Source organism: Lolium rigidum, chromosome 1 (genome assembly GCF_022539505.1).
Source record: "Lolium rigidum isolate FL_2022 chromosome 1, APGP_CSIRO_Lrig_0.1, whole genome shotgun sequence".
Taxonomy (NCBI): Eukaryota; Viridiplantae; Streptophyta; class Magnoliopsida; order Poales; family Poaceae; genus Lolium; species Lolium rigidum.
In genome coordinates this window covers 111127620-111155431 of record NC_061508.1, presented here as the reverse complement: position 1 = coordinate 111155431, position 27812 = coordinate 111127620, and the positions used below count along the sequence as shown (strand labels likewise).

The window sequence follows — 27812 nt, the reverse complement described above, 5'->3', positions numbered from 1 at the left end:
ATAGAATATTGGAAAGTCCTAGAAGTCCGCTCTGCAATCGACGTGATGCACGTTACGAAGAATATTTGCGTGAACCTCCTAAGCTTCTTGGGCGTGTATGGGAAGAAAAATGATACAAAGGAAGCACGGCAGGACCAGCAACGTTTGAAAGACCACGATAACCGGCATCGGAATAGTTTCAAGGTCGTGCCAGCTACGCTCGACCAAAGAAGAGAAGGTCATCTTTTTTGAATGCCTGAGCGAGTATGAAGGTCCCGTCCGGATTCTCGTCCAATATAAAGGGAATAATAAACATGGCGGAGAAAAAGTTCCAAAACCTGAAGTCTCACGACCGCCACGTGATTATGACGCAATTGCTTCCGATTGCTTTGAGGGGCTCTGCCGGAAAATGTTCGAGTAGCCATTGTGAAGCTATGTGCATTCCTCAATGCAATCTCTCGAGAAGGTAATCAATCCGGAAGTTCTACCACGGTTACGAACGATGTGGTCCAATGTCTTGTCAGTTTCGAGTTGGTGTTCCCGCCATCCTTCTTCAACATTATGACGCACCTCCTGGTTCACCTAGTCGAAGAGATTTCCCTTCTCGGTCCTGTATTTCTACACAATATGTTCCCCTTCGAGAGGTTCATGGGAGTATTAAAGAAATATGTTTGTAACCGTGCTAGGCCAGAAGGAAGCATCGCCAAGGGCTATGGAAATGAGGAGGTAATTGAGTTTTGTGTTGACTTTGTTCCTGACCTTAAGCCGATTGGTCTTCCTCGATCGCGGCACGAGGGGAGACTAAGTGGAAAAGGCACGATCGGAAGGAAATCAACGATATGTATGGACGGCCATTCTACGGCTGAAGCACACCACACGGTTCTGACCAATTCCAGCTTGGTGGCTCCGTACTTTGAGAAACACAAGAATATTTTACGCTCGGACAACCCGGGAAGCCTGAATCCTGGATTAGGAAGGCCCACATGGAGACTTTCGGCGGTTGGTTGAGAAAACATTTAATGAATGACAATAAGGTTGTAGATCAGTTGTACATGTTGGCCAAGACACCATCTTCGACTATAACGACTTTCCAAGGGTACGAGATAAATGGGAATACATTTTACACGATCGCCCAAGATAAAAAGAGCACCAACCAAAACAGTGGTGTCCGCTTTGATGCAGACAACCGAGAATGGGCAAAAGGTCACATATTATGGTTACATAGAGGAGATATTGGAACTTGACTATGGACCCTCCTTTAAGGTCCCTTTGTTCCGGTGCAAATGGTTCAAGCTAACGGGAGGTGGGGTAAAGGTGGACCAGCAATACGGAATGACAATGGTGGATTTCAACAATCTTGGTTACCTTGACGAACCATTCGTCCTAGCGAAAGATGTCGCTCGGGTTTTCTATGTGAAGGACATGAGTAGCAAACCGAGGAAACGGAAAGATAAGAAAACGATCGAGTACATCATGCGATGATCCAAAGCGCCACATTGTTCTTTCGGGGAAAAGAAACATCGTGGGAGTGGAGGACAAGACAGGACATGTCGAGAAGATTATAATATGTTTGCTGAAATTCCGCCCTTCAAAGTGAACACGGACCCAAGCATTAAGTTAAATGATGAGGATGCTCCATGGATACGGCACAATCGTAAGCAAGCGGGGACACAAGGGAAGAAATGATGTGTAATAATTTATTGTACCAAACTTTGTTGAATGGATCATGTGAATTATATTACCCGTGATGTGTTTGGTGTCCATTTTCGAATGATTCGATTGATTCGAGAAACCACACTGATGATACATGAAATTTGGAGTGATTTAGTCATACTCCTGCCTAGGCGTATAATATGCATACTCGTAGTCTTCATAGCCGCCGCCGTTGTACTGGTAATCGTCGCCTTCTAAGTTGCCGCCGTCGTCGTCGCTGCTGTCGTCGCTGTCGTTGGGCGGCGCTCGTGGCTCGAGGCGAGGGTACCGCAGGGCGGGGGATATCGCCGGTCGTGATGTAGTCCATGACGCTCTGCGCGAGTCCGGCCGTACCACCATAGCCGACGGCCGGCCTCGTGGAAGTTCCCAGGAGGCAGACCGTCCTCCTCATACCTGGCGAGGGCCCTCTCACGCCGGTTGATGAAGAAGGCGTCCCAAGTATGCTGGTTATCGGGATGCCAGCGGGGATTCATCCGCTGCTCCGGCGTGAGGTCGAGGTAGTAGTGGTTCGTGATGGCCGCTCGGCGCGCAGTACCCTGAGGGACGGGAGGGACCGGCACGCCGCCGGCGCTTAGGCTCCAGCCGGCGGGGACGCGGTAGCTGAAGGAGATATGCCCTAGAGGCAATAATAAAGTGGTTATTATTTATATCTCTATGTTTATGATAAATGTTTATATGTCATGCTATAATTGTATTAACCGAAACATTAGTACATGTGTGATATGTAGAAAACAAGAAGTCCCTAGTATGCCTCTTAAACTTAGCTTGTTGATTAATGGATGATTAGTTTCATAATCATGAACATTGGATGTTATTAATAACAAGGTTATATCATTATATGAATGATGTAATGGACACACCCAATTAAGCGTAGCATAAGATCTCGTCATTAAGTTATTTGCTATAAGCTTTCGATACATAGTTACCTAGTCCTTATGACCATGAGATCATGTAAATCACTTATACCGGAAAGGTACTTTGATTACATCAAACACCACTGCGTAAATGGGTGGCTATAAAGGTGGGATTAAGTATCCGGAAAGTATGAGTTGAGGCATATGGATCAACAGTGGGATTTGTCCATCCCGATGACGGATAGATATACTCCGGGCCCTCTCGGTGGAATGTCGTCTAATGTCTTGCAAGCATATGAATGAGTTCATAAGAGACCACATACCACGGTACGAGTAAAGAGTACTTGTCAGGAGACGAGGTTGAACAAGGTATGGGGTGATACCGAAGATCAAACCTCGGACAAGTAAAATATCGCGTGACAAAAGGAATTGGTATCGTATGTGAATGGTTCATTCGATCACTAAGTCATCGTTGAATATGTGGGAGCCATTATGGATCTCCGGATCCCGCTATTGGTTATTGGTCGGAGTGAGTACTCAACCATGTCCGCATAGTTCACGAACCGTAGGGTGACACACTTAAAGTTGGATGTTGAAATGGTAGTACTTGAATATGGAATGGAGTTGGAATATTTGTTCGGAGTCCGGATGAGATCCCGGACATCACGAGGAGTTCAGAATGGTCCGGAGAATAAGATTCATATATAAGATGTCATTTTATGTGAATAAAATGTCGCGGAAGGTTCTATGGAAAGTTCTAGAAGGTTCTAGAAAAGTCCGGAAGAAACCACCAAGGAAGGTGGAGTCCACATGGGACTCCACCTCCATGGCCGGCCAACCCTAGTGGGGGAGGAGTCCCAAGTGGACTCCCCCTTAGGGGGCCGGCCACCCCCCCATATGGGAGGTGGAACTCCCACCTTGGTGGGAGTCCTAGCTAGGCTAGTTTTCCCCCACCCTATGGAAGGTTTTTGGTTCGGGTCTTATTCGAAGACTTGGAGACCAACTCTTGGGGATCCACCTATATAATGAGGGGCATAGGGGAGGGGGCCGGCCACACCAAAGCCACAACCTGGCCGCCCCCTTTGAGTGGCCGGCCACCCCCTCCCAAACCCTAGCCGCCCCTCTCCTCCATAGCTCCCGCGTGCTTTAGCGAAGCTCCGCCGGAGTTCTCCACCGCCACCGACACCACGCCGTCGTGCTGTCGGATTCAAGAGGAGCTACTACTTCCGCTGCCCGCTGGAACGGAAGGTGGACGTCGTCTTCATCAACAACCGAACGTGTGACCGAGTACGGAGGTGCTGCCCGTTCGTGGCGCCGAAACCGATCGTGATCAAGATCTTCTACGCGCTTTTGCAAGCGGCAAGTGAACGTCTACCGCAGCAACAAGAGCCTCATCTTGTAGGCTTTGGAATCTCTTCAAGGGTGAGACTCGATACCCCCTCGTTGCTACCGTCTTCTAGATTGCATCTTGGCTTGGATTGCGTGTTCGCGGTAGGAAAATTTTTGTTTTCTATGCAACGTTATCCTACAGTAGCCTGGTGGGCAAGGGTAGTTCGAGGCGCAAAGCTCCTCCACCTGCTGGTAGGTTAGAGTGGGTGCGATGGAAGCCATGAGAGAGTGATGAGAGATTGTAGAGATGTGATAATGTTGGCCAAGCCGGGCTACATATATGTAGTGAGAAATGGCGGGAAAAATGGGAGCGGGAAGACAGGAGGCGGGAAGAAAGTGGCGGGAAGAAAGTGGCGGGAAGAAAGTGGTGGGAAGAAAGAGGCGGGAAGACAGGGAAGAAATGGCGGGAAGAAGAGGAATCCAGAGCTGGTCATCTAATCTTTAGTCCCGGCTGGTGGGTGCAACCGGGACTAAAGGTGGTATTTTTAACATTTTGAATTGAATTGGTTTTATTTTTATGATTTTTTGATATATTATTTGTATTTTTAACATTTTGAATTGAATTGGTTTTAATTTTATGATTTTTTTGATATATTATTTGTATTTTTAACATTTTGAATTGAATTGGTTTTATTTTTATGATTTTTTGATATATTATTTGTATTTTCAACATTTTGAATTGAATTGGTTTTATTTTTATGATTTTTTTGATATATTATTTGTATTTTTAACATTTTGAATTGAATTAGTTTTATTTTTATGAATTTTTTGATATATTATTTGTATTTTTAACATTTTGAATTGAATTGGTTTTATTTTTATGATTTTTTTGATATATTATTTGTATTTTCAACATTTTGAATTGAATTGGTTTTATTTTTATGATTTTTTTGATATATTATTTGTATTTTCAACATTTTGAATTGAATTGGTTTTATTTTTATGATTTTTTTGATATATTATTTGTATTTCTAACATTTTGAATTGAATTAGTTTTATTTTTATGAATTTTTTGATATATTATTTGTATTTTTAACATTTTGAATTGAATTGGTTTTATTTTTATGATTTTTTTTATATATTATTTGTATTTTCAACATTTTGAATTGAATTGGTTTTATTTTTATGATTTTTTTTGATATATTATTTGTATTTCTAACATTTTGAATTGAATTAGTTTTATTTTTATGAATTTTTTGATATATTATTTGTATTTCCAACATTTTGAAAATGAAAAGAAATTTTGAAAAGGACCTTTAGTCGCGGTTGGCCTGGCTCGTTCTACGGCCGAGCTTGGCGTGCAAAGCAGCATCGACACGCGCACGACGGCGCCCACCTCGGCATGGGAACGCGCTGCCGCGGTGACCAGCTACCAGCGCGCGCGAGGCCCTCGGAATATTTCTCGGGCTAAAACATTCACAACGCATCCCTGGTTCCTTGGGCCGATTCATCGATTAGTACCACCTCGCGGATTTGCGAACGATGGTTTGTTGGGAAGAGCTATAAGGAGTAGTGTAGCTCGTCTGCGAAAGAACTCAAAATAACTAAAATTTGACTTAACCACCGCGCGTATACGGAGGGGGCCGGCAGCGCTCGTCGCCCCCTCCGTATACGCGCGGTGTTTTTTGGGATCGAGGGGGGCGGCGAGGGTTATGTGTCGTCGGCACCGCCACCGCCCTTTCGCCACCGGTTCGCCACCGCCACCGGTCTCTCGGTCACGCGGTCACTGCGAGGTCGATCGTCCGCATATAACACGCGTCACCCCTCTCGCCTCCCTCGTCGCCCTCTCTCTTTATATGTAGAAGAGATGTGATAATGCATATACACAATTAATTTGTTTTTACTACATGTTTTCGGGATCGACATATGGCGGACGATAGAGCTGACCCGATTATGGACAACTATGATCCGGACGCTGAAGGCCATATGTTCGGCATCATAAACGGCGATATTATATATGTGCCGACCGAACAAGAAGAAGATGATATCTCTTCTTATCTAAACCTTGACGGCGAAGATGAAGGGCGCCGCCAGCAAGATGATGCCGAACAAACGTCGATAAACGGCGATCTTCAAATGGAAGTAGCAACCACCTCCGGCGCCGAGATATATATATACATTGAGCCTCTGGTGATACAAACTAACTGATTTGAATAAATATGTGTGTACTAACGCGCGCGACTCTCTTTCTTATTTTAGCCCTCGGCCGGATCGTCGAAACAATCGAGTACGTCGTCAAAGCGTGGCGCAACCAAGACGATGAAACAAGGAGAAACATGCACCATCGAGGTTGTCGACGAGTGCAACCGGCGAGCCGCTGGAGCCCCGCAAGAACGCCACCAAGTTTGTCAACCAATGCGGAGCCATTGTTAGAGACAACGTCTCGATCACCGTCCAGGAGTGAAATGAGCCAAAGAAGGCACGAATTGGTTTCACTTTTGTCGATAAGAGAACAAAAAAAGATTGCTTCAAGAAGCTTATGGAACATTTCGTTCTACCTCCGGAATACAACAAATTCGATGAGGAGGGTAACAAGATTGAGGAAAACAAGGAGAGGAGGAGGCTAGTCAAACAGGTTCGCTCTTCATAAGATGTCCGACGCATTCGGAAATTCAAGCAAAATCTAGCCCATGACTTTGTCAAGGAGAACAAGACTCCGGATTTCAAAGGACAATATGAGAAACTGAAACATGATTGGCCAGAATTTGTGAAGCAAAAGAAATCGGAGCGAGTTCCTTCAAATATCGAAAAAATAAGGAAAATGCGGCTAAGAAGGAGTACAATCATATTATGGGGCCAGGAGGGTATCGCCTTTGGGAGCCTAGGTGGGAGAAGATGGAGAACGAGCCGAGGGCGCGAGGAATCCGTCCGGGTACAGAGGGATGGGACCCAAGGGCCAAAAAGCTGGTGGTACGGGCATGGGGGATCGCTAAACCCGGAGACAGGGGAGTGTGTTTACCGGGGCAAAATAATTAAACCCACCCAAGCCCTTATTGACGCAATGAGGGATGCCCAAGAGGGGAAGATCAAGTTCAACAAAGAGGACGACGCGCTGACAAAAGCCCTCGGGAATCCTGAACACGGAGGACGTGTACAAGGCATGGGGCACATTCCGTGGAAAATAGGGTTCCCCAGAACGATGACCCGTACGGTTACAGAAGCCGTAAGAGAAAGATGGATCGGGAAGCAGATGTTGTGGCGCGGTTGGCATCGGAAATGGATGTGATGAAGAAAACCGTGAGTGTACTAGTAGCCGAAAGAGATGCAGCTTGGGCGCAGCATGAAGATCATCCGGCGGATCTCGGAAGCCGACGAGAGAAGCAGCGTGGCTTCCACGGAGGCCCCACCGGCTGGTGCACATGCACCGAACGATCGAAATTACTGCACCGGAGCCTGCGGCGGTCGAAATTACTGCACCGGAGCCTCCTCGCTACCCCGTGGACGATATAAAGGAGATGAAAGAATGTCATCCGTATTATCCTATCGGGAACATGTCCATGAAGGTAGCCATCGGCGGTGCTTTACCATGTTTACCGGAGCACTCCACCACAACAACCCCATTCAAGATGGCTATGCTCGTGTCACGGTGGAGGACATAGTCCAAGGGTTTGAGGACCTGGAGATTGACATTGCTACACCTGAAGGGGAGAGAAGACTTGGAGATGTCAAGCGCCATTTCATTCTATGGCAAAAGAAGTTTATCAAGTTTCCAGGCGAGGCGCCAAGGCCAACAAGTCCACCCCCCTACGGTGGTGGTGGTGGTGGCAGTGGCGGTGGTGGTGGTGGTGCTTCACCTACACCTCCTTCACGTGAGCCGACGCCGCCCCCCAATTCACCTCCGGCGGGTAAGCGGCCGCCGCCCCCGGTCCTCCCGGGCGGGTAGCGGACGCCGCCCCCAATCCACCTCCGGCGAAGAAGCGAGCAGTCCTAGACTATCAACCCGGACCCTTATGTACCTAAGACCACAAAGGTACCGGAGCCATCACCGAAGCCTCTCCCCACGAGGCCTTGGGAACGTCTCGCCGAGAAAGTCGACGCGGCCGCGACTCGCGATTATGAGAAATGGAAGGCGGACTGCAAGAAGAAAAGAGAGCCCGAGCCCAAGCCAGTATTTTCTGATGAGCAAAAGAAGTGGGCTAAGTCATTTTTGAGCACACCGTCCCAAGCCGCGAAGAATCTGCCTGACGACTATGCACGTGAACTTCGTAGGCATGCACTCATGTTGAAGCAAAAGAAAGAGTGGGCGGAGAAGCAGGAGAAGAAAGCCTTGGAGGAGGCCGAGAAAGAATTAGCAAGTAAAAAAAGCGGGAAACGAGTTGCCCAGCTCGGGGAACAAAGTAAACAATCGATTGCCCCGCTCATAGTGAAAGCCGCCGATCCGGATGCCCCCGATATCATAGAAGCTGCGGCAGCACAGGGATTGACTGTAACGAGTGTCAGAGAACAAGCGGCCAACTTAGGTACGACTCTTCGTCAACTGTTAGGCCTTGATGAGGCGCCAGTGAAGGAGGTAGTAATTACATATGTGCCGAATGGGCCTCTCATCGAGCCTGCGCAGGAAGAGGATCTACCTCCACAAATGACAAGTCTGCTAAAATGGTACAAGGGTTACATAAAAAATAAAAACGCCAAAGAATATATATTTATGCGGAAGTTAGACATGAGCATCACTTCAAACAGTACTATGTAACAATTAATCTGAGTGAATTGTTCCAGCTTCTCAATCTGCGCGAGCTCGACAAATCTATCATCAGTTGCTACGTTCTGTAAGTGATTTATTTCTACCCCATCTCGTTCATTGCCTGCACTATATATATGTCCTAACTATATTGTTCTGTACGCTATTATGCAGATTGAAGATCAAGGAATGCGAAGTAAGGAACATCCATGATGTTGGGTTCATTGACCCACACATCGTTAATGGATATGTGTTAAAACATCACTCCGCCGACGTGGAGGAAGACCTGTGGCGGTTTCTTGATAAGCAGGAACTCAAAAGTGATATTCTATTTCCTTACCATTTTGGGTGAGTGTTTCTGTCTTGAGCACATTCTCTTTTGTTTACTCCATGCATGGTATGTGGCTAATCGATGAGTTATGCATGATTGTGCATGTATCGTGTCCGCAGGTTCCACTGGATTCTGCTAGTAATTAAATTTCACGACTCCACAGTAATCGTCCACGACTCTCTGAATATGGATTCAAAGCTTTGGACCGACATGAGAAAAATGATGCGAAGTAATTATTTTCATTCATTTGCGCTCTATATCGATCGGCCTATTTCGTTCATTTCCTAACATCAAGTAACTAATAACTCTCTTGTTTTCATTTAATTTTCTTTGCCTCGTAGGGTTTGGAGACGGTTCGTAGATGCCAAGGTCGGTGAGTTCAAAAAAGAGCTACATTTTATGCGGTCAAAGAGTGGGACTAGGGATATTCAGCCAGCGGGGACCAATCTATGTGGATACTATGTTTGTGAGATGATCCGGAGATACATCTCTGAGCGGGTTCCGAGTGACAACAATATCAAGAGGAATAACCTCCGGATGATGCTTACTCCAGAAGCTCGCTTCCGACCACTTCAAGAGGAACTAGTCTGGATGGTTCGTGAGGGAAGTCGTCGATCCTAAAGGAGAACACTATGTAGAGGACGTAGAACTTTATACGCACTAAATTGTGTATGGAAACTTGTTCAAAATTGTATATGCTGGTCATCCGATATTGAATATATATTGTATATTCCTCTTGAATTCTCTTTGGTTCTAATTTCAAATTTGTTTGAAATTGTACATTCATATGCATGTATGTAGTACCGTAGAATATGTGAAACTCCTTCAAAATTAAAATAAAACACAAAAGAAATAAAACAATACAAATTAAAAAGAAAATAGGTTTAGGGGGGGGGCTAAAACCCTAAACCTGCGGCGGCACTTAGTCGCGGTTGGCCAGGAGAACCGCGACTAAAGGTCCTCCGCCCCGACGGTCGCCTGGCGCCCACGTGGACGGGCCTTTAGTCGCGGTTCGTAAGCAACCGCGACTAAAGGGGGGGCTTTAGTCGCGCTTATTTGGTCGCGGTTGCGCAACCGCGACCAATGGCCCTTTTTCCACCAGTGATGCAACCAGAAAACCCGTTTTACCGAAAGATGACGCCATTTTGCATAATATATCAAAATTTATTTTTTTCAATTTTCACTAAACCTAGATGACATATTACATGGGCATTTCAAAGGATTTAATTTTTTAAATTTTCTATCTATTTCTTTTATTTTTTCCAAACTCGAAAAGGCGATCGGGGGGGGGGGGGGTTGGAAATGTTTGGGCACCACTTAGCAGTGGCGCACCAAGCATGGTGCGCCACTACTAAGTGATACCGGCCACTGCTACAAAAAATAGCTGTGGCGCACCTCTGCACGGTGCGCCATTGCTATGTATAAGGCTGGGTCAAACCCATGGTCAAACTTAGTGGTGGCGCACCGCAGGAGAGGTGCGCCACTACTACATTTTTAATAGTGGCCCACCACTTTCCGGTGCGCTACTGCTAAGTAATAGTGGCGCACTGTCCTCCTGGTGCGCCACTAACACCCATCTTACGGCTAGACCTTTTCCTAGTAGTGCAGCCATCATAGTCATCATCGACTCATCATCTTCATTGTAGCACTAGCTGGCATGTCGTGCATACATCTTTCCAAATTACTCTGTACCGGTTTAACCGCTCCTGGATTGTTGTTACTACCACTGGTTTCAACGATAGATGGGAGGCAACTTCAGCAACCTCGACAGAGCTATGGTGCCAATTCAGAATATTTTCGGCGGGAGTGATGTTTTGGCACATGGGAGCGTATGCTCCCTTTATTTTGAAATACATGTTAGACATATTTTAAAGTGTCGGAAAAATTGAAACAAAAATTTCGCACGTACATCTTCACGTGCTACGCGCTCACAAAGTCGTTTCATGAAAAATCGACATGTCATGTGGCGTGTGTAAAAAAGATAAAATTTGATGCTGAAACAAAGACTTATCACAAGATAAATTTTCTCTTTTTCGCTTAGACTACAAAAAGTATCATTTTTTTCGTGAAACTTGACAAATACACATATATTATGGAGATGTACATGTAAATTTTTTTATCAAAATTTTTTAACACTTGGAAATATGATTTTATGGTAAAGGGATCATACGCACCCGGAAACCGAATTGAGTTTCTGGTTTCCGGCCATATATTGTTTGTGATCCATAAACACCACCAATCAGTATATTGAAGCTAAGAACATTTTCAACAACAACTTCAATAATGCACACAACCACGCTGCGAAGAGTGGCGAATTATTTCTCTCAAGACATAACACTTGAATTCACAAACTGGACATTGCCTGACATGGATCATCTAGTCAACCATGTTGAATATAAATATAATGCCTAGCTTCCTTCCATTAGATCGGTCTTTTGGTTGAACTGACTAGCGCATCAATCCTATACTATATGATATCAAAGTCAAGAGGTCTTGAGTTCAAGACCCTGCTCGCGCAGTATAAAAAAACAAAAACAAAAAAGATTCTGCGGCATGTGCATTGAACCCACGCTAAGAACTAAAATAGCCTGGACGTGAGGGGGAGTGTTGAATATAAATATAATGCCTAGGCTCCTTCCATCAGATCGGTCTTTTGGTTGAACTGGCTAGCGCATCAATCCTATAAACCAGGCCGACCGGCAGACAAACGGATCAGCATCAAGCGTCACCCCCGCCGCCGTAGACGAACTCTCGCACGACCGCGAAGAGCTGCTCAGCCTTCTCGGGAATGAATAGCTCAGCAGCGTGAAACCCGGAGATGTTCGTTTTGTCGACCACATCCACGCCGTCGTCCCGTAGCCAGGCGGTGAACCCTCTCTGCATGTCGGTCAGCGGGTCACCATCGCTTCCCTAGACCATGCACCGTGGCAGGCCGGCCAGTGCCTCGGGCGCCATCGCCTTCTCCGAGTTGCTGAACTCGTGGTCGCGGTCTGCGTCCTAGGGCTGGCTGTTGGTGTCGACAACGGCTGGAGAGTGCCAGGAGGACCTCTAACTTGCTATTCAATTTTTCTCCAGGGATTTCCGCAAAACTACAGAGGTGCGTTGCCAGCGTGGCGTCTAGCTGTCCAATTCAAACATTTTTGGTTATATTTTGCATCCGCTTCATCAAGTTCACTGGCAAGTGGAACACATTTTGCAACTAGTTGTAGGTATTTGCATGTTCCTGAACAAGTTCGTGTATGCGTGGTGATGTTGACACCATATAATTCTGCGATGGCTGCAATAATTTGCCCAACTGTTCGATTATATTTTTTAGACAATCTCGGCCAGTTACTGCTGGGTGATGCTGCTGGAGACGAAGGGCTCAATACCTGGTGGAAATGTTGTACTGTAACTTGTAAGAGCAGGCCGTTGAAAATGGAGGCGGGCCGAGATAACGACACGCGATAGGAACACGAGAGTTGACATTCAGCCGAAGATTAGAGAAAATTCAATAGAATAGCCGGTTGTTGACTATAAGCAAGTTGCCAAGTCATCTATAGTTAGCTTGTAGCTAACATGTACAATAGTTGACTATAACAATGTAGTACTTTATCAATGTATAGTCCACCGTTCAATCTCACAAATTACCTAGGAGCACGTGCTAGAGCTGGCTCTTGCATAAGAGTTCACTTACCTTCTCACTCTTCTTCTCTCTCCTCCAACTAGACAAGAATATGTTATTTTATTTCTAGCCAGCTGAGTAAGCCTTATTGTACATGCTCCAGCTGTTGGCTAGAAGCCAATTGTCATGTCATCTATAGGCAATTTAGAGCCAATATATACAATAGTGAGCAATAAAAATATAGTACTTTATCAATGTATGGCCCACCTTTCACTCTCACAAAGTGCCTAGGAGCACGTGCTAGAGCTGACTCTTGAGCAAGTACAATAAGTTCTAGTCAGCTGGCTATAAGGATTAAAATATTATGTTATTGCTTATTTGGAGGAGAGATAGGAGGAGAGAGAAGGAGAGTGGGCTCTTATGCAAGAGCCAGCTCTAGCACATGCTCCTAGGCACTTTGTGAGAGTGAAAGGTGGGCCACACATTGATTAAGTACTACATTTTTATATCTCACTATTATATATGTTGGCTCTAAGTTGGCTATAGATGACATAGCATTTGGCTTATAGCCAGCAGTTTGCTACACTATTGGAATTGCTCTAAGAGCCCACTATTCTTCTCTGTCCTCCTCTCTCTCCTCCAACTAAGTACTAATATACTATTTTAATCCTTATAGTCAGCTGAACTAGGATTTATTGTACTCCCTCCGTCCCGGTTCACATGGCTCACATGAATTTGCACCGCGACCAAGAACACATTTGATTGGACACTAAAATTCTTCTCATCTCTTATCTCTCTCCACTCAGCTGTACTCCATAATTAATAGGGATACGCATGCACCCCAGCCCTACATAAAAACTGGTTCGGTTTCCACCCCCGCATGCATGCAATGGTTGTTTAAAAAGAAGAAAGAGAAGATAGAGAGTAATTAGAGGGGGTTACTACTTCTAATTAAATGCATGCAGGTCTTAGTGGAAAGGTATTATGGGACAAATGTTTTTTCAGATTAGGCCCTGTGAACCGGGACGGAAGGAGTACTTGCTCTTAGACTACTCATAGTGGGAGTAATTAAGGTAATAACATAGAGCTATATGCATTGCCAACTAGGCAATGAAGGTAGTAACATAGAGTAGTGTCATATGTATGTTACTCCCCACTATGACTAGTGGGCAGCTCTGAAAAAGCCTCCGATGATTACGGATAGAAGGGAAGTTCAATGTCTCCGTTCCTTTCTTTAAGCAATGGCGATCTATCCGGACTCGGGAGTCTACTACGCTGCCGAAGCTACTAGCCAGCCGTCAACGTTATGATCGACTCATCATCTTCGTTATAGGACTAGCTGGCATGTCGCGCATGCATCTTTCCAAAGTACTCACCGGTTTAATCACCCTGGGTTGTCGATACTACCACTGGTTTCAACCATAGATGGGAGACAACTTGCGCAAATCACAAATCAGTAAGAGCTAAATACATCACTAGTCCTAATAGTTGTATCTTAGGTGCAGTTTAGTCCCAATAGTTGAAAATTGGGGTAAGTTAGTCCTATAAGTTGTCCCAATGTGCAAAAATGGTCTCAAATTGTTCCAGTCCCGACACGTGGCATTAGCCTTTTCGCTAAAGAGCCCCTACACATTTTATATATCACATCTGGCCTTGCAGCTGCCTACCGCACGTGGATCCCATCTGTCAGGTCGGAGCAAAGAAATCCCACGGTATGATTGCTGCACCCCCATGGAGCTCTCACAGGTGTTTGAATTTTGGGCCGTCCGATCGAGCTGACGTGGCGCGATCTCCGCGGTCGCTTTCGTCCAGGGCAGCGAGGCCCTCGCTCGGTTCCGCATTTTATCCATGGGTCGGTGACGAGCCCGCGAGGCCCGTTCCGTTCGCTCCACTCTCACCCGCCTCCCACGTCCTCCTCTCCCCTCGTGCCCTCCCATCGCCGCCGCCGTCGCCGCCAGCACCCAATCCCGTCGCCCCCAATCTCGGGCAAGGGAGGCAGTGAAAACCTAGCCGCCGCTGCCCAGTCCGCCCGCACGCCTCCCGCCCCCAATCCCCATCTCCTCGTCGATCCGCTCCAGCCCGTGTCGCCGTCGGTGGGAGAGGAAACACCGGCGGCCGTTCGCACCACCGCCTCCATCTCACGCACGTTTTTTCGATCAAGGAAGTGGATGGAGGGTACGACGGGAGCGAGGCTGGGGAGGGTCCCCTCAACGTCGTCCCCCCTCTCGATCTCCTCCGTCCTGCCTGCTCCCTGGGTTGTGCCTGTCGTCCCCGCCGCCCTCGGCCCTCTTCCTCCACCTCTGGTCAGGAAGAAATAGCACGACGCTGTGCGCGCCGTCCCCGCCGTCCTCGGCAAAGGAGGCCACAGATTCGTGCTGCTCCGCACTGCGTTTTTCTTCTACCCGAGGGATGGTAAGCAGCTGCCATCCCATCCCTTCTCCACCCCATTGCTCTCCCTGCCCGTCTCTCCTTCCTCCCAGGTGCTCAATGGGAATAGCCACCAAAACAGAGGGGCTGCCGCCACATCTGACTTGACATGAACGCAGGTACCCAAAGTCCAAAACTCTTCCTTGATCTCTCTCTCTCTCTCTCTCTCTCTCTCTCTCTCTCTCTCCCTCTCCCTCTCCCTCTCCCTCTCCCTCTCCCTCTCCCTCTCCCTCTCCCTCTCCCTCTCCCTCTCCCTCTCTCTCTCTCTCTCTCTCTCTCTCTAATCCCTAGAAGCTCTGTTTGTTTGTGCAGATCTGTTTATCCATGCCAAAAGATGTTTGACAAAGGTCCAAGAAGATTATTCACTCTTTTTTATCTCTTGATTGGGCACAGCTGAAGATGTTCTTGGATGCAGTAAAGATTCAGCTTTGTTCTTTTCACAATTTATATAACATGTTTTTATGTGCAGATCGGACACACCAGTTCTTGGAGCTCATAGTCAGTATCTTCATAAAATAGTTTCTATTTGTTGAGGTAATTTGTGACTCCCTTTAAGAGAGGTCTGTGTTTAGAAGAGAAATTTGTTTCTACTGAACTTTGTACCATTTTCTTGGTTTAGATAGTTTATGTTGGGCAACTTAATTGTGTTTCATCTATTACTTAATGTTTGCATGCATAATTATGGTTTCAGGTTCATGTTAATGGCCGTTTTTCCATCTGCAAGTAAATGTGATAAATCAAGCGTGGGTCATGCCGCAAGGTGATCCCTTATTTGTTAGTCGTGAGCACAAGTCCCACTGCTATCTAAACATCTTCTCCATATTATTTATTAGTCTCTAGGTCAGTAGTACATATTCAGTTTTTTTAGTTTGAAATACGCACTTGCGGATTCATACATATGTTAATATTGTGCAAAGGATGCATTGAGGCCACTGTTGGTTGAGATGTACGGAAATTCCTAATCCCAGCTGACATCTTCGTCACTTGATTTAGTAGTCTCCATGTCATAAAAGATTTAGTAGACTTCAGCTTTTTTTACCATATCACTAATCTGTCATTTGTCTATCTTGCTCTTTTTACTCAGGGAACAAAATAAAAGGAAGAATCAACTATTGTTATAGATCTCATGGGACTTTTGGCACATGCTGGTTTGATCCCATAGTTGCTCCCTTGGGATTTTGGTGGCTGAAAATACAAGTAATATGACAATGGTGCACTTTTTACTAATCATCTCTCTCTCTCTCTCTCTCTCTCTCTCTCTCTCTCTCTCCTTACGCTATTTTTTCTTGCTTTATTTCCTGGTGCATTCAGTTGTTGTTTGGGTGATTCGTTGCTATTAGAGAGGGAGATGGGAAGGGGAAGAAGAAATGGCGAGGGAGGTTAAAGAGGAGACAACAGATGAATACAGATCTGCAATAATCAAGTATAGAATCTTGATTTTTATTTATGTTGATTGTAAATGCTAACATATCTTTTGTTGATGACTACCTTCATGAGCTAAAATTATTTTCTCAGAAGCTACTCCTTCCAGTGGTGGGGGAAAGTTTGCACGAGATCCGGCAATGTTAGTCTGTCCTTTCTCGCCCTTACTCCTTTGATTTTTTATGTGTGATCTTGCTTTGATCTCTGTTGGATGTGTGGAATATGCTTTATATTTCCTAGGTCCTCAAGCATTGCCATGTGGTTTTTGGTGCATATATGCAGAATCAAGGGTACAAATATGGAGACTTTCCAACAATTATTTTATTTGCTTAATCTTCTGGTGTTAGTTTACTAAGAACATACGTGTACATGATCCTTTGAATGGAAGGATATATTTGGTTCTCTGATACCTTCTGCTGCTCTATCTACCAAATGATTAGTTGAACTATTAATTAACAGGACATGACCAATTAGTTGTTCACTTCATCATTGGGTAAACCCATTAGTTGTTGGCATGTCGTTGTGGATTTTCATTACATAGAAACTTTGTCTTTACCATGGACAAAAGATTTTGGTATGTATTGCTTTTTTTTCCTTTTTTAAAGGCCTTCATTTCTACATATATTTGTTGATTGCTTACTTGAAAGAATTAGCAGAGTATACCTTCTATATTATACACACCGCTTGGTAGATTGTAGCAATGAGTTGTTTTTGCTTCATCTAACCGGTCTGTGTTACTTGGCAATTATCAGCTCAAATGGTGTATTCGCTGTGGCAGCCATGCCTCTCACCCTAGATGGTACAAGTAGAGGAGAAGAACCCTGAGGTTACAAGGTGCAGAGCTCTTCTGTTACAACCATTATATATGAGTATTTAGTGGCCAGTATTCAGTAATTATACGCAAAATCATTTTAGTTTCTTGAGGCACTCTTGAGGGGCAAATCAAGCAGAAATAGGGTGGACTGGTGAAGGAAATCACGTGGGGTGAGCTGCATGGTAATTATGGGGTTTTTACAAGATTTATGTGTGATCTCCATCCACTATTTAGTTTGGTTATCGGTTCTCTTTCTACGTGGGTTATTCTTGTGATAGCCTTAAGCATTATTTCCACACAAACTAAATATTTTGAGGGTAAGACTAAGTTGAAATCTTGCAGCTGCCACCAATGGCTCATTTCAAAGATTAATTCAGAGTTACCATTTACTATTGCAGCTCAGATTTTCTATATTGTTTCTGAGATGCATGTTCTCTCTGTTGAGGGCCTGAAATTTTCTGTCTTCCTATGACTAGCACCTTTTTCCATCGGTTATTCAATTGTAAAGGTAAACAATATCATATGCATTTTTATTTGGTACTTCCTTTTTTCCTAATTAATGAACTAATCGGTAATACATATTTTGGAGTTTATGTGATAAATCTCACAACAATCGTGGTCTATCTACCGGTGGACGAAATACATGGTACTGCTATTTTATACCAGGCTATTTGATTTTCATGACATTTTTCAGAACCATGGGTCGACATAGACATAAGAGTTCATCATATTTCCAGGTTATAGACATAACAAAATCGACCTTAGTTATTATTTTGGCACTGACATGTTTCTAGAGTATACAATATTTTGAGTAAATGAATGTTTTCTGAAGAAAATAAGAACAATATGTAAGTGAATGTTTGTCAAAGAAAATTACAACAGTGAGTAAATGAATATTTTCCCGGAGACAAATTGATGAATGTTTTAGGACCTAACATGCCCGATAAGTTTGGTTTGCAGCTTGCCTGTAGCAATCGGGCATGCCTTGGTCCTTATGTGTGTGATCATGCCATATTGTTGCACATGAGAAGAATGTTTTAGGCTCCGGAGTGCTATTAAGAACTTGAGTGTCTTCTGGGTTACGGTGACAGGCTTTGACTTGTGCTCTCCTTTAGCAGTTTGGGTTCACTATATATGATCCCTGTTGTTTTGATACAAACAGCTTTCGATGTGTTCTACGCAAGTCATGATACATGTCTTTGGACATGGACCAGATGTTGGCAAAGATTGTAGGTGATTGAATAATCACAGCCTTACTCTAAAAATTGTTTATGGTAAGGCTGTGATTAGCTTCTGTTTGCATCCAGTATTCACATTAGTTAGTTCCACTCCTTTTTATGCTTTGGATTTCATTAGGAAGATAGATAGATATGAGTTGCTTATTCACCCCTTAAGATTGATAGCTGGTTCGGCAACATTGTCTCCTTTGGGACATCAAATTTGTTAATAGATAGGCATTAATACCCTTTTTTTTTCTAAGCTGAACCCTACAACACCTACCCCATACTATTAGACTCAATTCTTATCACCACGCCTAATTAGATGATAACTAGGTCTGAATGGGTGCAACTTATAATTTAGTCTTGACCCTAAACAATGGCAGATGCACCAGTATTGAATATTTTTAACTTTCTCATACACATTTTTGCGATCAGGTAAATCAACTAACATAGTAAGAAAAAAATGTATAGGCCCACCTCCCATGTGTTCCAAACCAAACCTAGATACCCGGAATAAGCTATTGGTTAGGCTCACTTATTTGCTACAGACAAGGATATATGACAGTTATTTCATATGGAGCTCATGCCTGGTGTCATTTCCCCTCGGCTAATATGACATTTACTTTACTCTCTCCCAGGTGTGCTACAGGAACGTGTGTCATGCTCGACCCTGTTGGATGATCTGCAACTTCTAAGGTCGACATTACAAAGATGTTGCCATGAGGATGAAAGAAAGAGATGCAGCAGAGTTTTCTACATACGTATTTCACTAGCTATGTTGTGGTGCCAATGTGGCCGGAAGGTGCTCCTGAAAGTGACTCTGTTCAGGCAATACTAGACTGGCAGAGAAGGATGATGGACACGATGTACTACGACATCGCCATTGCACTTGAGGGCAAGGGGATCGACGCGAACCCCAAGGATTACCTCACCTTCTTATGCTTAGGGAACAGGGAGGTGAAGAGGAGCGGTGAGTATGAACCTGCAGGTTGCCCATTGGATGGATCAGCCTATGAAATGGCACAAAAGGCTCGGCGGTTCATGATCTATGTTCACTCCAAGATGATGATAGGTATGCCCACTCCATATGTTACATGAAAATTTTCTTGCAGTTGTGAACATCTTAGGCATTTCAACCCTTCTCGAAAAAAAACATCTTAGGTACTTGCATGACATTTCAGCTTTCCAAGATTCCTATGTTTGAAGTGTGCATAAAATTTATTGGTGTCACTGTCTACTTTCCAGTACAATTATACACACATGTCCCATACCTGATTATTATTTTTACAATAGAACATGCATATCTCCACTTTTCCATTATTGTTGTCACAAAATTACTAGATATTGTCACTTCATCCTGTTCTATACTGTCAGGAGATGTCCCATGTGGTTGAAGTTAAAAATTCTAGCACATAGTCTGCTTGGTTTAAATCAGTTGATGACGAGTACATCATCGTTGGATCTGCCAACATCAACCAGCGGTCAATGGACAGGGGCGGGGCATCGAAATCGCCATGGGCTCATTCCAGCCGCACCACCTAAACACCAAAGGCCATGTTGCCAGAAGGCAGGTCCATGATTTCCGGATGTCGCTGTGGTATGAGCACCTAGGCATGCTGCACAACGATTTCCTCAACCCGGGGAGCCTGGAGTGCGTCCGGAGGGTGAACAAGATGGCAGACAAGTACTGGGAACTCTGCGCCAGTGATGAGCGGAACGACGACTTCCCCGGGAACCTCCTCACCTACCCGGTCATCGCGACGAAGGATGGCACCGTGACAGAAGTACTTTTAATAGACTTATTCATCTTTCTCTTTCAGAATCGGCTAGAACAGGAGCTAGCGACCCCTGTATAATTTGTATCATTTAAATACCATGTTACTCTTCATTGAAAAACACTTTACATAAGCCGTCTCATCATATTGAGTGTATCTAAGTGCATGTTATTGATGTAGGGCTGAATGAGTGGCTGATTGTCGTGTCTCTCATCCTATTGAGTGTGTATAAGTGCATGTTCCTTACATAAAATATATTGCGAATTTCACGGGGTCGTGCGCCAAGGCGCACATCTAAATCTAGTAAAAATTAAGGTTGCGAGGCCTGGATTCGAACCCGCAGCCTCGGAGGCACAAAACGGAAGAGGCAACCATCAGCTCCGATGCTTCCATCTGTCAAATTATAGAGCTTAGCCTTATCTATAAACTGACGAACCAAAATCAACAAATTTTGCCACATCACTCGGATTAAGTTAAACAGACAACGAACCTCTTTTCTCACCAATAGCCCCTATTTAACGCCGAGTACTCAGCGGCGGAGCCAGTGCATGAATAACGGGTGTACAAAGTACGCGAAATTTACATGTGTTAGAGCACAATCCCGCGTCGCGACCTCAACTTCCATGACGTCAACTCCATCGCCCGAGCAGACATATTGGCACCCCAAGCGTGCCTCGACACCAATGAGGAGAAGCAGGGCTGGCTCGCTGCATTTAATCTTTATTTGATCGAAGTATGCACTGGATCGTGTTTGTGATACTCTAAGAGCATCTCCAGCCGCGTCCCCCAAAGGGATTTGGGGCGCGCCGGACAAAAAATGCGTTCCAGCCGCGTCCCCCAAAGCCCATTTTTGTCCGGCGCGGCCCGATACGGTGTCCGGCGCCCCGAGCCCGTCCCCGTCCCACAGGGGACGCACCGGGGACGCCGGACACAACGAAAAGCGAGGCGAACCGACGCGGGCCCGGCGCGTCAGCGGCTCAGTGAAAAATCGTCTCCCACTCCCGCCAAATCCCGCCCCTCCCGCCATATCGCGCCTATCCCGCCGATTCATTTCTCCTTTCTCCGCCGCCGATTCATTTCTCCTTTCCCCGCCGCCGATTCATTTCTCCTTTCCCCGCCGATTTGTTTCTCCCTCCCGCCGTCCACCCGCCGCCGCTACCTTCTCCCCATTCCATGGCGCCACCGGTAGCCCCCAAGAAGATGGCCAAGAAAGCGGCCAAGAAGCCGCCGGGCAATGCGACGAAAGGGGCGAGCGCCTGCTCGCGAAGCCGCGGAAGGCGCCGGCCCCGAAGAAGAGGCCGGAAGGATTGACCGACGATCGGTGGCATGAAGACCTGCTCGCGCCGGAAGATGTCGACGGCGGAGCGGAAATGACGGAGGGCGGCGGAGCAGGAGAAGAAGGCTCTGGCGGCGCGCCAGCACCAGCACTTAATGGCCGGGTGTCTCGCCGCCACAACGCGAGCCCATATAGTACGAACGTGCCGGTGTACGTTCCGGGAGTCTTCTCTCCGTCGTCATCCGTCGTCATCCGCGCGTCCGTTTGGGTCGCGCGCTGCGCCCAACGCGGTAGATTTGGGTCGCGCCGCCGTATGGTAGGTTTTTGCTTGTAAATTCACTATAAATTCGCGACGGTGAGAGGACAACAGCGACGGCGACGGCGTCCTCCGACTCTGCTACGACGCGGCGAAAGCAGCGCGGGGCCGCGACCTATGCTTCCACCCCGCTTGCCGGCGTCTCGATGACGGTGGCCGGCGTCGACGCCGCTCCCAAATCGCCGGTCCTTGGCTGGCGGCGGAGCGGCGGGAGATGTGTGCGAGGGGTTTGTGTTTTGGGAGACAGACAGGCGGGCCAGGGGCGAACAAGGGGAGGACGCGAGCGACCAGCCTTCGGCGTCCGCGGCCATGCAAACTTGTCCCAGATTTAGGTCGGGATTGGGTCGTCCCGGACGCCGCGGCCATCCGTTTTTTGGATGGGTCCATGCGTTGGGCAGTGTTTTTATTCAGTTAGACCCATCCGGACGCGAGCGCGAGATGGGTCGCTGCGTTGGAGGACAGTTCTGTCCCGGCCGCTGGAGCGTGTGAATGAGCGAACTGTCTAGTTCCAGCAGAAAACAAATATTAATACGTTCATGGTCAGCATATTGTGCGAAGGTATGTTGTGTTCTGGTGGTTCTCGCGTGCGGACTGCATCTAGTTGGTCGTCCTTCGATTCCCAGCCACCGCGCAATTTCATTTTATTTCTTTGCTCCGACCTGACGGGTGGGACTGACGATGCAGGCGGAGGCGGATGTCCGCTCGTCCGCTTCGTCCGCGCCGCCAAAAAGGCCCAAACGGCCTAGCGGCTAGGCCACATAAGCAAGGCGGCCTCACGGACTGTGTCCATTTGGCCCGCCAGGCCGTCCATCCCGCTACGAAAAAACTACTCGGTGACGTCGGAGAAGACGACGCGGGCGGGGGCCAGGTCGGCCACGACGTCCTCCTGGGAGTTCTTGCCGCGGATGCCGCTGCGGGGGCGGGCGACGGCGAGGACGCGGTGCCCACGGCGGAGCAGCTCGCGGCCGATGTAGCCCGTGGCGCCCGTGACGAGGACCGTGGTCTCGGAGGGGGGCAGGGAGCTGAAGGGCTGGGCCTCGACCGGGGAGGGGCACCGGCGGCGAAGTGGCAGAGGAGGCGACGATACGGCCCCGGCGGCGGCAAACCTTGGCGGCTGTGACGGGGAGTGAGATGAAACGGGGAGAGGGGCGAGGGGCGGAGGCGGGGGCCGTGGCGGTGGGGAGGCGGGAGGAGAGGAGCAGCGCCGCCATCGTGCTCGAGGAAATGCGGGGCTCGGAGGGCGACGTGGCTGCGGCGAGTGTGGACTATCGACTATCGAGTCTGGGGAAGAATCCGGCGAGATTTTTTTTAAGAAAAAAGAGACGGGATGGATTGATTGGCGTCGGGATCGGTGACGTCGGAGAAGACGATTGATTGGCGTCGGAAAAGGTAGCAGCGGGCGGCTGTCCAACGGAAACAACGGCCAGGAAGATTAGCGGACCCGGACGCCGCTAATTGTACAATTAGTGTTGGCGGATGGAGCGGACAGGGCGGATGGGCCGGCGGCCTGTCCACTTGCATCGTGAGGTGGGACCCACGTGCGGTAGGGTTGCTGCAAGGCCAGGTGTGGTATAGAAAATGTGTAGGGGCTCTTTAGCGAAAAAGCTAATGCCACGTGTCGGGACTAGAATAATTTGGGACCAATTTGCACATTGGGACGACTTGTGGGACTAACTTACCTCATTTTTTAACTATTGGGACTAAACTGCACCTAAAATCCAACTATTAGGACTAGTGATGTATTTAGCTCAATCAGTAAATTCAAGCTATGGCGCCAACTTGTGATCCACAAACATCACAAATCAGTAAATTCAAGATAAGAACGTTTTCAACAACACTTCAATAATGGACGGCACCACGCTACGAACAGTGGTGAATTATTGCTCACAAGACATAACACTTGAATTCAGAAACTGGACATTGCCTCACATGGATCATCAAGTCAACCAGGCCGATCGAGGACCGACCGGCGAGCAAGCGGATGAGCGTCAAGCGTCACCTCCGCCGCCGTGGACGAACTCTCGCACGGCCGCGAAGAGCTCTTCGGCCTTCTCGGGAATGAAGAGCTCAGCGGCGTGAAACCCGGAGATGTCCGTCTTGTCGACCACGTCCACACCGCCGTCTCGCAGCCAGGCGGTGAACCCTCTCTGCCTGTCGATCAGCGGGTCACCGTCGCTCCCCGAGACCATGCACCGCGGCAGGCCGGCCAGTGCCTCGGGCGCCATCGCCTTCTCCGGGTTGCTGAACTCGTGGTCGCGGTCCGCGCCCAGGGGCAGCGCGAGGGCGATCAGCTTGTCGTTGGCCTCCAGCGGCACCATGAAGTCATCCTCGGACGCGGCCTCGGACGGCGTGCGCTCCACGCCGCCCACGTAGGGCTGGTGCATCAGGACGCCCCGCACGGTGGCGGGGCTCAGGTCGACACCCCTGGTCCGGACTGCTGCGTTGAACACGAGGTTCCCGCCGGAGCTGCTGCCCATGAGGAAGCATTGGGAGAGATCGCCACGCGCAGCGATCCAGGGATCCTGGTGCGCCGCGTCGCGGAGCCACATCATGGCGGCCACGCCGTCGTCGTAGGCGGCGGGCAGCCGGTGCTCGGGCGCCAGGCGGTAGTCGACGGAGGCTACGATGGCCGGGACGGCCGCCGCCATGGCCTCGCACGAGGCGTGGTAGAAGACCGTGTCCGCGGAGAAGATCACGTAGCCGCCGCCGTGGAAGTAGAGGATGATGGGGAGTTTTGCGGATGGCGGCGGGTCGACGGGGTTTGGGAGGTAGAGCCGGATGTATGTGCCGAGGGAGGCGTCCAGGGGCACGTCCCTGCTGGAGACGGCCGCGTCGAGTGAGGCCGGGACGGACGGCACGAAGGGGCGCGTGATGGTGCCGTCCGGGTGGACGGCGATCTGCATGAAGATGTTCTCCGACTTGAACGGCGGCGGCAGCGCTGCCGCGGCAAGATCTTTGGCCGTGGCGGCGTCGGCCATTGTTTGCTCGACGAGGCTTTGCTTCACCTCCTCCTGCACGCTCGATGCGGGTGCAGCGTTAGCGAGGGTGACGGTGGTGGAGATAGATTGGCAGTTATGTGCAGAGGGCGCACGTTTATAAGCTGAGCGCGGCGGCTGCAGGCGCTGGCGTGCGCGGCTTGCCAGTTGCCACGTCAAAACAAAGAAGAAAATGACACCATCAAACCAAGCATGTGTTTTTCTTTTAGTTCTTTCCCTATCGTTGTTGCGAGCATGCTCTACATCGACAATCGACGTAGAGGCGCTCTAAACGTCTAAGAGCATCTTTAGCAGTTGGCGCTCCCCATGTGCTATTGAATAAAAGTTTCGACCGGGGAGCGCCGAAGTTTCAGCCGTCTTCCTCGTAGACACCCGATGTTTGGTGTTTTTGAGAAAAAAAATATCCCTGGAAACGTCGAAAATCAAATATCCAGCATAGTTCGGCGAATTTGACCAATTTTGATAATATTTGGCTTATTTTTACAAATAAACGTTACAGTTCAATAAAACAAGACAAGTTTTGAAACAAATCAAATGGAAACTAGTTGGTGTTTGCTCGAAGCATTCATATGTGCTCCACCAGATCATCCTGCAACTGTTGATGCATTGTGGAGTCTCGAATCTCCTGACGCATAGCGATGAACGCAACCCACGATGCCGGCACCTGGTGGTTAGGCTGTGCAAGAGGACCCTCTCTGTCATATGGTGCAGCTTGCTCGCTCGGAGGAACCGGATACTTCCGCTCATTCTCGATAATTATGTTCTGTAAGCACACATATCAGTTCATCACCTCCCACATCTGATCTTTCAACCAAGTCAAAGAGGGGAACCAGACTACAGCAAATCTCTGCTGGAGGACACCAAATGCATGCTCGACGTCCTTTCGGCAACCTTCTTGTTCCTTGGTAAACTGCTGCTCCTTCGGGAGGCCGGGACTTGAGATAATCTTCACAAATGTTGCCCACTTTGGATAGATACCGTCTGCAAGATAGTATCCCTTGTTGTATTGCCGGCCACTGAGCACAAAGTTAACCGGAGGAGCATGACCCTCAACAAGCTTGGAGAAGATCGGCGAGCACTGCAAGACGTTGATGTCGTTGTTGGATCCCGGCATACCAAAGAAGGAGTGCCAAATCCAGAGATCATAGGTAGCCACTGTCAACACCCGGATTTTTAAGTCCAGATGCCTATTATGCCGTACATCGCAATCCCATGAAGATTGTTTTTGCGAGACATAATAAGTTCATATCAAAGCACATCATTCATTACAAACCATAATTGTCTTACATCAAAGGATCACATGATCCAGTCCTAATACAATAATTGATCTAAAGATCAAATACATAACACAAAGCGGAAGATACGTAGTAGTGGTCCATCTGTTCCACAGGCAAGCGCAAAAACCCTTTATTTACCTAGACTTACTCAAGGGGTTGTTCTCCATTGATTGGAGCCAGACATCTGCGTCTAGTGGCTCTTCAGTCTTGCTGAACATGGGAGGATTAGTGTTCTGTAAATTCTTCAGCTTGGATCCGGGATGATCATGATTTCCATGGCCTTGGTTGTTATGGGCGATCTGCTGTAGTACAGCAAGGTTGACTTGTCGCTCAGCTCTTTCAACCTCTCTATCTGCTACCATCATCTGTAGCATCTGCATCAGTGCATCTGGGTTGTTGTTGCGGGTTGGAGGGGCCATCTGAACATGGAGATAGATCATGAGATAAGAGGGAATTTTCTATGGCTTGTTTCGGTAAGGTTCAAAAAGTTTAAAACTTGAGTACTTGACATGTTGAAATCAAACAACACTTTCATTCATTTCAAATAACACACATTACAAGCTAACACATCAATGGTTTTAAGAACCATTTCCTCATTCTACGATACAAGGGACAGATACAAACTCACACCTACGCAAGTGAATCTAGTGATACTACTCCTCATCATCAACATCTCTCGGGATGAAGTCATCTTCTCCGGCTTCCATGAACTCATAGCCTTCCACATCAGTGTGGAAGTCCAGGTCTTCATCATCCTCAAAGTCGTCATCATCACTCAGGTAGGCTGTTCCTCCCTGAATGTCTTCACCTTCTCCTTCCAGGTCCTTCAGCTGGGTCTCCTGTGCCTTGACAGTCTCCTCCAGGGATGCTATCTTCGTGCGGAGGCGAGCAATGGTGTAGTCCTTCTTCGCACGCTGCTGGCGAAGGGTCTTGCACTCCTTGGCGAGGATCTTGATGGTCTCGGTTTGCTGCGACTGGTGGAGGTGCATCTGGTTGGCGTAGACGCGGGAGTTGTCCAGCTCCTTGCGAGTCTCGTGCAGCATAAAGTCCAGGTGCTCCACATGGTACTTCAACTCTGGGTGCGGTGACAGGTCCATTGGCCCTCCTATGGAATCATGCCTTGCAAGGTGTGCAAAGCAAGTTCCCTGGATCTGAGTCACATTCTGCCCACACAGACGGGCAAGTGCTTCCTGCAGGGCTCGAGCTAGTCCATCTAGCCAGTTGTTCTCCCTGATGGAAAACTGGATCCTCTCGGACATAGGGAGCTCCATCTTTCCCCTCAGATCTGCAACTATGACCCACTGCAGTTCTCCTCCGGGCTGATCGTTGACTTGTGCTCCAAAGAACTCCGGGTGCGGGCGCTCAAGATACTCAGCTAGGGCATCCAAGTCCCTCTCAAAGATCAGGCTTCCTCCGTTGCCCAACTGGTAAAACTTGGTGTGGTTGAGTTGCTCCATCTGTAGGTGAATTGGATGAGTAAGTTAGAGAAGTGCAAGTGTGTCAAAATTTTAGGTAGAATTACAAGCAAAAGTAGAACATGAATTTCTCCTTTTTGGAAAGATCTCTAAGACAAGAGTGAGAATAAGTTTTCAGAAATATTCACTTCATTTGTTTTGAAACTAAGTTTTTCAGACGTCCATTCTAACTAGGGCCTCCTAAGGTCAAACAATGGCTCTGATACCAACTTGTCAACACCCGAATTTTTAAGTCCAGATGCCTATTATGCCGTGCATCGCAATCG

At 47.5% G+C, this 27812-nt stretch overlaps 1 protein-coding gene, 1 long non-coding RNA gene and 1 pseudogene across 2 annotated transcripts; 2 read left to right on the top strand and 1 right to left on the bottom strand.

The window, feature by feature from the left end:
• The first annotated feature begins 15509 nt into the window (after nt 1-15509).
• Nucleotides 15510-16525, top strand: LOC124652580. The gene is made up of 5 exons (XR_006987720.1): nt 15510-15535; nt 15667-15815; nt 16060-16172; nt 16287-16398; nt 16491-16525. It is a non-coding gene; the product is annotated as an uncharacterized LOC124652580 (long non-coding RNA).
• Nucleotides 16526-17287: 762 nt separating this feature from the next.
• On the top strand, nt 17288-20342 carry LOC124652490 (annotated as a pseudogene).
• Nucleotides 20343-23786: 3444 nt separating this feature from the next.
• On the bottom strand, nt 23787-27528 carry LOC124650089. Its single transcript, XM_047189654.1, has 4 exons — nt 26985-27528; nt 26797-26939; nt 26210-26490; nt 23787-24933 (listed from the first exon to the last, which is right to left on the bottom strand). The coding sequence occupies exons 1-4, from the start codon at nt 27526-27528 to the stop codon at nt 23787-23789; spliced, it is 2115 nt and encodes a 704-aa protein (XP_047045610.1).
• Between the last annotated feature and the right edge of the window lie 284 nt (nt 27529-27812).

What these genes read in the sequence shown, in the direction of transcription:
- LOC124650089 (XM_047189654.1), bottom strand. Translation starts at nt 27,528, where the DNA reads ATGGAGCAACTCAACCACACCAAGTTTTACCAGTTGGGCAACGGAGGA. An exon ending in CAAGACCCTTCGCCAGCAGC is followed by an intron (nt 26,940 to 26,984) that starts GTGCGAAGAAGG and finishes GCACGAAGATAG; the next exon opens with CATCCCTGGAGGAGACTGTC. An exon ending in AACCCCTTGAGTAAGTCTAG is followed by an intron (nt 24,934 to 26,209) that starts GTAAATAAAGGG and finishes GCAACTGGCAAG; the next exon opens with CCGCGCACGCCAGCGCCTGC.